The following is a 12,557-nucleotide window of genomic DNA, read 5'->3' as shown; positions in this document are numbered from 1 at the left end:
CTTGGCTTGAGAAAGAACAGAAGAGGACTGTGCCTGCTGTGTGTGACCTGAAAGGAGCTGTGAAGGACTGGCCTGCTCCCCCCTGTACCCATGTCAAAGGAGTTGACTCCAGGGGTCATAAGGCTGACTTCCTGTTAAAGCTACAAGGACTCCACAAGAAGTTAGAGGGCGTTTCTTGTAACTGCCCATCCGACCAGTGGCAAGTGGACCTGGACTGGACCCTGCCTTTGGCTACTGCGCAACTCCCTGTGAGTATCTAAGTGCCTCCCCTCAGGACCAGTGGGCTCTAGCAGTGCACTCCTGTGGTGGAATGCAACCAAATGGACTAACTCAGAGGGTAAAATATTTGACCATGACAAACCTTGTTGGTGTATTCACCCCACGCACTTTCTCTACCAGTCTCAAATTTTGCCCAGGCCCCGGTCTATCTCAACAATTGACTATCCTTGTCACTTTGTTTCTTTGTGATGCTATTCCTATTTAAAACCTTAAAAACTGATATCTCCAGTTCCCCTTATTGTTTTTTTTTTTAAACTTTTAGTGCCATTTTGTTTAATACATTTAATCTATTTTTTAGTTTGGGGTGGTTATTGTTTAGCATTTTAACTTTTTGACAATTTTGCCACTGTATAACTACGTTACACATTGTCCTAAAAGCTTGTCTGTTCTGTGCCATTACTACCAAGGTGTTTAGCTTAGGGTAATTTAGTGACTTTGAGGGTTCACCCTGACAGGGGCTGTAATTATTTCTTAATATGGGTAGTCACCCACCCCAAGTAATTATCCAATTTCTGCCAGTGGGGGTTAATGATTTTGAAGTCAAATTGTCAGATCGACCTCAAGAGTGGATTATTAAGAATAGGATGGAGGTGACAATAATAGATAACGATGCAGTGAAGGAGGATGAGGGAGAATATTGGTAGACTACAGGAACAGAAGCAAGAGATTCTGAATTGGTTTGGATTTTAGAGAAGAAACATGTTTCGGAGATGTAGTCTAAGATCATGGATTGCTTCATAGGAAGGAAAGAATAGACTGTCCATTCATGAATAATTGGAAGGGATGGTGGTCGAAAGAAGAGATGAGCATTTGAAAATTTGTCTGGATGAGGGCTTAAGTAAAGGAGTCAGTTGACAACTTGTACAACATGATACATTCAGGGACAATGGGCTTTCGAATACCTGGGCAGAAGTGGTTGTATTTGGCATAAGACTCTTTTCTTTCACTATGATCGTAGAATCTGGACAGATGTGGAAGAGCACCTATCTCTTGTTGCTGCCCAGAGTGGCAGTAGCACAGGGAAGGTTATTGAGCACTCTGGGAAAGGAAAAGGCTGGGCCTCCGAGACTAAGCATGACCTCTAAAGATCCCTATCTGCACTCTATATCTACCTCTGCAACCATGAGGCACAGTCACAACACCACGAGCTTCAAGGGCCACTAGTATATTGTCACATATGGACCACTGGCAACCCCTGTTAAACCCCTTGCAATAAAGTCTTTAGTCTTCAGTAAGATTATGCGCACACACATCAACCACTAACACTTCCTATCCCTTCGATCAACATTGATTGTTGCTCTGACGATATACCCACATTTCTGTACATGATCAACTCAAGACCCTACGTTACAAAGAACTTAGACAACGTATTCACTGACTTATCCCATTTCAGAGGGTAACCAGTGGAAAACAATACTCTAATACAACTCCTCAATACAAGTTTTTCAAAATTTGCAGAGGAGACACTTGTCAGGTAATATTATAACACCATGGCAAATTTTACTCTACAAGAATGATATTCATGGAAAAACTCAGTATGGGAACTACATATGCATTGATGCAAATTAACTTAACAATCCTGCCAGTTTTATAAATATAATATATAATGATGCATAATGAAATGGTGAAAACATATTCACACCTGAATTTAGAATTTCAAGTGCAAAAACAAGTAAAATGTGTTATTGCGGAAACATGTCAGCTAAATCCTATCTGTTGGATGTTCCAGTATTTTCTTTCATTGGTTAGGTAAATGCCTAACCTCTTCCAAATCCAATCAAATGCACATTAGGACCATGTCTGACTGGCATTCTAATCACTCAGTGATCCATCACTTGTAAATTGTGAGAGCATCTTCACACACCTTATGGTCACAAAGGTACTTATTTTACATAGACCACTATAACTGTATTCAATACTAGGGATCTGGTGATAGTTTTTTTGGGTTTGTGGACAAGGGTGACATAAACACACCTTACCCTGCTGATCATTGTTGTTGGGGCCTGCATAATTTTAGAATCAGTCAGAACCTATTACACATAAAAGTGTACTTTTGCGCATCGTACTTGTTTTCTTTCATGTGTCTGACACAGATCAAAACATAGTTATTTGCTGGCAATGGCATCTAACACTTGTTTTTAAAAATATGTGTTGTGATTTTGTGTGCACAAAATCGGTTTAATAATTGGAGCATGATTTTCTATACTTTTAATGCCACAAAACTCCAACGTTGATGGCATTTTGCCCTGTCTTTTCATCTATGGACTGTGCTACTTATGGGACTGCAAGCTTGGACACTTTCATTTGGCCAGTCCCATGCCCTTTTAGGCTGTGTCTTGCAGTTGCACAGACGACTGACCTAAAAGAGATGAGTTGGACAATAATTTGTCTGACAATGCTTAGCTGCAGTCAGGAGCTATGTTTCTGTTGCTAACATATGCATGAGAAAAAGGCTCAGTGAGTTTTTAGTGGAAACCGTAGGCAATGTAAGTCAAGCATTGGCAAAGTCTATAAGTCTTGCATTTAACAGGCAAGTGCCAACCTTTTTATGTTGCCAGTGCTTGATTATTTTTACTTCACTGCAGTTGCGGCGGGTGCAGTGAAGTGTGGCGGGCCGGGCTTGGGGTGGTGAACTCAACAGATGACCACGAGGGAAAATAACATTTTAAAAAAACACATACTTTGCGCACAAAGCATTGTTGACTCGTCAAGCGGCAAGTGCGTGGTAAGTGGTTTGCTTTCTTTTTTATTTTCCCCCTTCATCGTCTGTTGATTTCACCCCCACCAAAACCCCTGCCCCACTACTCTTACATGCACTTGTCTCGATTGCGTCCCTGTTCTAAAACGACCATCGACTGTGCTGGGTACTTTGAAGAAAAAAAAGGCTACATGGCTTCCGCCTCTAACTACAAAATGCATGTGCACACACAACGGCCATCTTTGAATGGCTTATATCTATTGCAAGATGGCTGCTGTGTGTCTATGCGTTCTGATGCACTGGCAGCCATTTTGACTATATTAATTTACAGTTCCTACATTGTCAATGACCATTTTAGAATGGTTTATTAAAACTCATAAAATAAAATGTTTGAAGGTGCGAAAAATCAAGCAGAGAGCCAGCTGCCACTTTGCAGCTGTCTAGCCCTTAAAAAAGGAGGAGTGGGGAGCAGGACGGAGCAATGGATGAGCGTGGTTGTTTGGGGAGTGGTGAGGAAATGAGGAAATAGACAGAGCGCATATGGAGGGGACTTTCATTGGACAAAAAAGCAGTTTATTTATGGAATTACATTGTGAAGTTAACAACAACGTATTGCCTTGTGCTGATACCACCACTGACAGAAAACCCATTTAGTCAATGCCTAAAGCCAGCTGAATCACAGTATGTGATGCCTCAAATGGGCTGTCCAAAATCCTGTTCTTTATTTGTATCTGTATTATGTATGTGAGTATGTTGTGTATTGTGGGTGCAGTGCAAAGACAATAGTGCTCACCTGTTATCTAACGTTCTGTGTAGGTGACCATGGTGGCTTCTCTGTAATGACGAAGGAGTGTCTTCCCACTGGAGAATGAAAAATAAAACTATAAAACTATTTATTATCATTTCATTTTTCACTGGCAGCCAATGCTGCTGAGTCTGGGACGGGGCCAGCCAATCCTCTAGCCAAGGAATGGGAAGAGGAGTGGAGAGCACTTGTAAGTGCGCATGTCTGTTTGGCTGGCCGTCTTAAGTCAGCCAAACAGACATGCCCACTTAGAATTTCTCCACCCAGCTGTATTGTACAGACAAGGGCTCCCTGACTAATCCAGGCGCTGCTTTCACAGCATGAGAGCAGAGTTTGGATTGGGTGGGAGTCTGAGCATCTGGGAGTCTGTACTGGCCAGGGACTTCCGGGAGAGAGGAGCACCGAGTTGGGTGGCAGTGGGAAAAGCAGGCAAGTGTGTTTTTTGTTTTATTTGCCCTCGTGCTGTCACGCTACTTTATTTTGGCAGCAGCCGCTGCTGTTAAGTGAGGCCAAAAATGTGTGCGGCTATGAGACAAGGGCCTGCGGGTGTGTGGCTACAAGATACCTCACCAATCCAGGCTGTTAAAATTAACCCCACTCATTCCTTTTCGCCACAAATACGAACAATAAAAAAAATCTATGTTATTTACAGTACTTTTAAAGTGTTTTTCACGTGAATGAAATTCCCATGAAGACCCTTTTTTTTTTTTTAAATAGTTTCCGACTTAAAATGTCCACATTTGCACCAAATTGTTCTAATGCTTTCAAACAATTAAAAAAGTAATATCCTACTGTAATATCTGCAATACCTTTGCTTGTAGAGCTTGCTAATTAGAAAACAGTATTTCACCTCATATTTAGAAATACAATATAAGACGGAATTTGTATGTGCTTCTTCTTTGTGGGTCGTGACTCGTGACTCTCCACTGTTTTGTCGTGCCCCTAAAATGATTGTTTCAACGTACCTGATTCTATGGTGTCGAGTTATGGCACAAGCACTTCTCTTTTGTCCCCCATTCTTATCGCCACACGGGTGAGATGTAAATGTTAGATTTTTCCGGGCAGTGCTACTCCTGTTTGCTAAATTTAATAACGTACAAGTCACTGAATTGACATGTCGATTTATATGAAGCAAAATCGGTGTCCTTCTCTGTGAAGGTCCAACCAAGGTGGTGGTCTACAGAACAAATAGTAAATGATCTCATACCATAACTCTTAAATCCCCTGCCTCATGTTGAAAGAGTTGTTTTTTCGCCAACAGGATCATGCAAGCAAAGAACTGGAGGAGCAGCTGAGGTCAGTATCAAGCGTGGACGAGCTCATGACTGTCCTTTATCCCGAATATTGGAAAATGTTCAAATGCCAGCTGAGGAAAGGAGGCTCACAATACACCAGGGAGCGCCCAGCCTACGACCACAGAACAGAGGAAACGCTCAAGTTTGCGGCAGCGCATTATCATCCAGACATCTTGAAAAGTAAGTGTGGCAAGAACAAGAATAAATATCAACTTATTTTACAGTCATGTTAAGAATTAAAGACGTCACAACATTTGATGAGGATATTTAATGCATTAAAACAGGTGTGCGAAGGACAGATCCTGGATGGCGGTATCAATTCCATGATTTTAAGATAACCACTGAATGAGAAGATTAGTTGCATTTAGATTCATTGCAAGTAATTGTATGTTTGTGTTGTTACCCCGGAAATCTGGCCTGGATCTAGACCTCCTGGACCTATGCTCGATACCATTACATTGGAGATTTTAAAATGATAGTATTGTACTGTCTTTTCTAAAGAAATCTTTGAAAGATTAAAGTGCTTGACAACATTCCACATAGTAGTCATTGAATCATGCCTGCTGGAATTCATGCTTGCGGCAGGACCCTCACCAAAATGGAAGATCTTCATTTAGTGTGATTCCAGTGGTTACAGCGGTATTCATGTACTATTCATTTACTATTAAAATATAGTATTTATTTAGTATTCACAAAGACTAAGTAGTATGCCCACAAGCCGAAATATGCAAATGAGGAATACTAGTCCTACTCAACTACCCTTCAAATACATACTGAACACTTCAATTGAATGCTAAAAGAAGACTAGTAGTATTCTAGACGAATCATATTTGAAGCTTAGTAGTATTCTGTTAGGGTTTATTTGCAGCTCTTGTGCTATTTCAAGAGCAAAATGAAGGGTAGTCTCATCGATTGTGACCACTATTTGAAGACTAGTGGTATTCTTTGTGAGCAATATCTGAATACTAACTGAATACTAACGGCAATGATTGTGAAAGGGGGGGTCGCCCGGGGGGGGTGGGGCCCTCGCCCGTGGGGGCACAAGGTGGGGCGGGGGGCGTGCAGGGGTGCCACAGGGGGGGTCGGGCAGGGGTGCGCCGGGGGGGTCAAGCAGGGGTGCGCCGGGGGGGGGGTCACGCAGGGTTGCACCGGGGGTCACGCAGGGGTGCACCGGGGGGGTCGTGCAGGGTGCGCCGCGGGGGGGGTCGTGCAGCGGTCCGCCGGGGGGGAGTCTCGCAGGGGTGCGCCGGGGGGTTGCACAGGGGTGCGCCGGGGGGGTCGCGCAGGGGTGCGCTGGGGGGGTCTCGCAGGGCTGCACCGGGGGTTTATGCAGGGGTGCACTGGGGGGGTCGCACAGGGGTGCACCGGGGGGGTCACGCAGGGGTGCGCCGAGGGGTTGCACAGGGGTGCGTCGGGGGGTCGCGCAGGGGTGCGTCGGGGGGGTCTCTCAGGGGGGGTCGCGTAGGGGTGCACCAGGGGGGTCGCGCAGGGGTGCACCGGGGGGGTCGCGCAGGGGTGCACCGGGGGGGTCGCGCAGGGGTGCACCGGGGGGGTCGCGCAGGGGTGCGCCGGAGGGGGGGTCGCGCAGGGGTGCGCCGGGGGTTGCATCAATTACAGAGAGAGAATAAGAGAGCTGCACTCGAGACACAGCGAGTTCAGGTTCCTGCACGTCTGTGTACTGATGCAATCATAGCTGCCAAGGTTTCAGATGGCTATGTGTGACATTTTCATATTTTCAGCGGAATTATGAGTGACATTTCAACAACTATGAGTGACACTTTCTCACAAGCAAAATCAAGCACCGAAGACAAGGGAATTCTTTTAATCAGAAATAGCACCCGTTCCTGCAACGAGAATCTCTAAGATCTAAAAAGGGCTGCAAAGCTCCAGATCCCATTGTAACCTGATTGTACTGCAGACAGTGACTCACTGTGCAATGGAGAGGTCTCAAACTGTAATGTTAGGCTGAATGACATGCTCCTAAATGTAAATTAAATTAGGAAGACATGGTGAATAAGATTACATAGCTGCCAAGCTTTCACTTTGCTTATGTGTGTCATTTCCATAGTTTCAGTGTGTACACAGGAGTGACATTCTGTAGCCAAATTTGTGACACTTCGAATTTATCGTGACAGAGACAACCACATGGTATATGTGCTCAGGATCAACATATGGGTAATTACTATAAATCATTCACTGTGTGGCACCAGAGTTCATGTGACCATGGTATGTGCCTGTGAAGACCAATGCACATTTCTACTACATAAATTCCAATTGTAACTAAAGAGTGAATGAAATACCTAATAACAGCAAATAACCAAATCACAACACACATTATTAAACAATGGTCTCTTTAGATCTGCACAGATGAAAATAGTGCCATGGTGCCATAACAATGGTTGAAAGTGCTGCACAAATACCAGCAATAAAAGTGATTTAAAACAATGTGAAAGAATCTTCATAGGGTCCAAGTTTCCCACTTCCATCAATTCCAATCTAGGGATTTCTTTGAATTCTGAGGCTTTTATTCCTGTTTTATAATGGAGTGAGCAAGACTACAAGTCCCAGAATTTAAAGAAAATAATAAAACTTGAGCACCACATCACACATGGACCAGGAAAAAACAACTTGGTAGGACTGAATCTTTGGTGTTCCCTTACCCTTAGCTGATTTAGATGTGTTGATTTAAAGGGTGATAGTGCCTGAAACTCAGTTTTTTTGTTTTGTATAGCACAAACTCAGAATTGGTGCACTGTTTGCATGAGCACCATCAGCTACATTACAGATCCCACTTTTTTTTAGGCCCAGCGAGATTAAATGATTTGTCCAGAATCACGGGATGTTGAGGCGACGCCGAGACTAGAACTATTTACAATTATTACTGACATGAACTGTGCCTTGCAGAGCGCAAGAAAGAAATGAAGCTCATTGAATTAGATTTACATTGGATGTACGATCGTTCGGAGGCACTCGTAGCAAAGCTTGCTTTGCAATGGTGTTTTGTTTTTAAAAGGAATGGGGGGGGGGGTGTTAAACAGACCGGCTCTGCTCTCTTAAGTACACCATTCGTATAGGTATTATCGGCCATCAATCCAGCATGTTGTGGCTTAAACCTGGATTAAACTTGTATAAACTAATCGACGTGGCCATTCTCTGTCAGCTACTACTACTACAGGTCGCTCCTTATGCAAATTTCTTCTTGTGGATGGTGACAGCCACTGCTCCGCGCTGGTGCATATTTTGCCGCTCTTGTGTTCTAAAGAGCAAGCAGTAAAAGGGTGACGTGACAAGATGACACAGGGAGCATAAGCAGAGGGAAAGAGGGAGCCGATTACACAGAGAGATACTGTGCAATGGACAACAGACACACGGCGAAGGGCCGCACGCTCCCTACTGCAAAGTGAACAAGCGGGACAGTCTCCGCACACTGCATCGATTAGAGGCATGATCATCATTATACTTACAGCTGCATATTGAACGAAACTCGCAGGCAGGTCAGGGAAACAGTGCGTGACACTCTGGTCTCCTCCCGGCACTGTCCACTGGTCCGAGCAGCACCACGGTGTGCAGGACCCCCTGGTGACTCTTGTGGCATTGATTCATGGCCGCAGTGCAGGGCAGCCGCAGGTAGCCTGCCTGCTGAGGCCGCATCACCCTGACTCTACGGTGGCAGCTTGGTCCGGACGATTATTTGCAGGGTTCAGCCACGGTAATATGCGCTCTCTGGCCACGGTTATTTGCAGCGCTCCCTCTGGCTACGTGACTGTTATATGCGGCGCTCCCTCCATGATTCGCCGTGCTGCCCGCAAACTATCCAGCCACCCTTTATACAAACTCCCCACGCTACGGCAGAGCGGGATCACTCATGATCATTGATTTAAATTTACCGCCACGGCCGGGCGGTGTGAGCAGTGCTATCACGTAGCCTAGGCTGCCAACGTCTCAAACTTTGAAGTGCGGTCCTATCAGGAGCCAGTAGGCAACCAGTGTACGTCATCGCGTCAGCGCTCCGCAAGTAGACAGGGAAGAAATACTACCCACAAAACTGGAGGCCACAAGCAATCTAGCAAAGTATTCAAACGTGCAAAACGTGGCAATGACCGGGGAAAGGATAATATATGAAAAGTAAAGAAATCAAATTTTAAAAAAAGGCGAATGTAAAAAAATAAGAAATAATTCAAGTAAACAAGCATTGAAAATGCATAAATTCTCGCCCTCCTTTAAGTTAAAGCAATTCTGTTTGTAATTAGGTGACTTTTTAGCTTTGCATTTATTAGTGTCTTTCAAAACTTTCATGTACATATCAAGCATATGTATGCATACATTTATATTTGTATTTATATAGATATGCAGATTATATATATGTTTATATATGTATGCATATATACACATACATATATATAAATGTATATGTATATATATATATATAAGTGTGTGTGTGTGTGTGTGTGTGTGCATATGTGTGCGGGTAGAGAGGTAGAGGTAGAGACTAGAGAGGTAGAGAGTAGAGAGTAGTGGGGAATAGAGAGTGAGTAGTAAAGAGTGAGTAGTAGAGTAGTAGAGAGTGATTAGTAGAGAGTAGTAGAGAGTAGTAGAAAGTGAGTAGTAGAATTGTAGAGAGTGAGTAGTAGAGAGTGAGTGGTAGAGAGTAGTAGAGAGTGAGTAGTAGAAAGTGAGCAGTAGAGTGAGTAATAGAGAGTGAGTAGAGAGTAGTAGATTGAGTAGTAGAGAGTAGTAGAGTGAGAAGTAGAGTGTAGTAGAGAGTGGTAGAGAGTGAGTAGTAGTGAGTAGTAGAGAATGAGTAGAGTAGTAGAGAGTGAGTAGTAGAGAGTGAGTAGTAGAGAGTAGTAGAAAGTGAGTATTAGAGAGTAGTAGAGTGAGAAGTAAAGAGTAGTACTAGTACCAGCACAACCCTCCCCCGACCCCTAGTCTGGTCCCTACACTCAAACACTACCCTGCACGACCCCCCAGCACTACCCTAAACCCTAAAACACTACAATACACTACACAAACACCACAACACTAGCCTAAACCCTAAAACACTATCCCCAGCATGACCCTCCCCAGACCTCCAGTCCGGTCTCCACACTCAAACACTACCCTGCATGACCCCCGAGCACTACCCTAAACCCTAAAACACTACCCTTCACTACACAAACACTACAATACTATCCTGAAAAACTACCCCCAGCACGACCCTCCCCGACCCCAGTCCGGTCCCTACACTCAAACACTACCCTGCACCACCCCCCAGCACGACCCTAAGCCCTAAAACACTACCCTACACTACACAAACACCGCAACACTACCCTAAACCCTAAAACACTACCCCTAGCACAAACCTCCCCCGACCCTCCCCCAACCACCAGTCCGGTCCCCACACTTAAACACTACCCTGCACGACACCCCAGCACTACCCTAAACTCTAAAACACTACCCCCAGCACGACCCCCTGATCCCCAGTCTGTTCCCCACACTCAAATACTACCATGCACGACCCTCCCAGCACTACCCTAAACCCTAAAACACTATCCCTAGCATGACCCTCCCCAGACCTCCAGTCCGGTCCCCACACTCAAACACTACCCTGGAAATCCCCGAGCACTACCCTACAACCTAAAACACTACCCTACACTACACAAACACCACAACACTACTCTAAACCCTAAAACACTACCCCAGCATGATCCTCCCCCGACCTCCAGTCCGGTCCCTACACTCAAGCACTACCCTGCATGACCCCCCAGCACTACCCTAAACCCTAAAACACTACGCTACACTACACAAACACCACAACACTACCCTAAACCCTAAAACACTACCCCCAGCACGACCCTCCCCCGACCCCCAGTCCGGTCCCCACACTCAAACACTACTCTGGACGCCCCTCCAGCACTACCCTAAAACACTACCCTACACTACACAAACACCACAACACTACCCTAAACATTAAAACACTAACCCCAGCACGACCCCCGGTCCGGTCCCCACACTTAAACACTACCCTGAATGACCCCCCAGAACTACCCTAAAACCTAAAACACTACATTACACTATAAACACCACAACACTAAACCCTAAAATACTACCCCCAGCACAACCCTCCCCCAACCCCCAGTCCGGTCCCTACAATCAATCACTACCCTGCACGATCCACCAGAACTACCCTAAACCCTAAAATACTACCCTACACAAACACCACAATAGTATAATAAATAAGGCATAACAATTGTACAATAAATAAGGCACAGATCTACCATTCAGCATGCAGCTTGAATAGAATGTTAATAGTAGTCTGGGTAAAGTCCAGTAGTATTCAAATAGTTTGTATTCACTAAATATTCTGCATTGTAAATGAAGACTATGCAATTACAAATAAGTATGTGCTTAGTATTCTGTTAGTATTCAAGAAGTACCACGCACATATCAGTAGTCTTCATGCACTAGCCTTCCCCAAAAGAACACTATTGAATACTAAAAATGGCATAAAATAGTCTTCTAATGCTATAAAAAGACAGGTTAACCACTAAATGTAGTATTCGACTTCGGTAAGGGGATGTATGTAGATTATAGCAGCAACCAAATGTCCCCATGAGCTATTTTAACCACCCGTGCCTTATTGATACATTTAAAATAAAATCTTAATGACAAAAACCTATCTTTATGTGCAGAGTTAACAGCATGTGACTGAACGACAGGTTTCTCCTGCAGGCTGTAAATGCTGTTTTCCTGCCAACTGGGCCATGGTTGAGGCTTATCAGCTGACATTCAGAAATGTTATCGCGCAGTTCTTTCTTACCACATCCTTTTCCCGTCTCCTTCGAAAGTAATTTGTATTTTATTAAACAGAGGCGAAACCAGACCCTCTTCAAAGATTAGCTCATTATTTTAATAGATGTAACCTAACATTTTTAGTTTGTAACATATACAGAAACTCCCTAGCACTCCTCATGGTGTGAAAAAATGCCTGCAGTGCTGAACGACTGACCTTAGACAGCATAGTGATCTACACTGATCGTCGCCTTTCAATAGAATAGAGTATAAAACATGGATTTTCACAAGAAAAACAAGCAATAAGGGCACTGATGTCGAACCGTCACTACAGATTGGATCTCGAATAGAATTAAAATACTGAAATATTTTACTGCTGATAAACTCTACTGCTAAGGTATGTTTGTGAATAGAAAGATGAAGCATCAATGTTCTGTACGTGCACATAAAACAGGAAGACTCAACACTTGTAAAACACAAGAAGGAAAGTGGGGTGGTAAATACAGCGATCAATATAGCAAAAGATGCAACCACTAATAAATGGTAAAACCGTTGTTCAAAACACATTTTCTGCTTTTAAAGGAGAATAAAGCAGCATTCTTAATCAATAAACTGAAATATTTACTTTAGAACTAGAAACAGATTTTGAATATTTTCATGTGGCAATAGTGGGCACTAGTTAAGTCTTATCACTGCTAACATCCCTAGA

At 43.9% G+C, this 12,557-nt stretch overlaps 1 protein-coding gene across 5 annotated transcripts in view; it reads left to right on the top strand.

Annotated features, from left to right (window-relative positions):
• Positions 1-12,557, top strand: part of VEGFC (vascular endothelial growth factor C) — a 551,666-nt gene that overhangs the window by 395,729 nt on the left and 143,380 nt on the right. For 3 of the 5 annotated variants that reach the window (XM_078677689.1, XM_078677686.1, XM_078677688.1), the window contains exon 2: positions 5,044-5,257. In XM_078677689.1, the coding sequence (XP_078533815.1) occupies positions 5,104-5,257 (154 nt within the window). In that variant the 5' untranslated portion in view covers positions 5,044-5,103. Of the gene's footprint in view, positions 1-3,417; positions 3,487-5,043; positions 5,258-12,557 lie in introns of those variants that run through there. The other 2 variants (XM_078677690.1, XM_078677687.1) reach the window with 2 other exon arrangements.

The sequence above is a fragment of the Lissotriton helveticus genome, chromosome 2_1, assembly GCF_964261635.1.
Source record: "Lissotriton helveticus chromosome 2_1, aLisHel1.1, whole genome shotgun sequence".
NCBI classification, from domain to species: domain Eukaryota; kingdom Metazoa; phylum Chordata; class Amphibia; order Caudata; family Salamandridae; genus Lissotriton; species Lissotriton helveticus.
The sequence above is the reverse complement of the archived record's forward strand: the minus strand, read 5'-3'. Positions and strand labels throughout refer to the sequence as shown.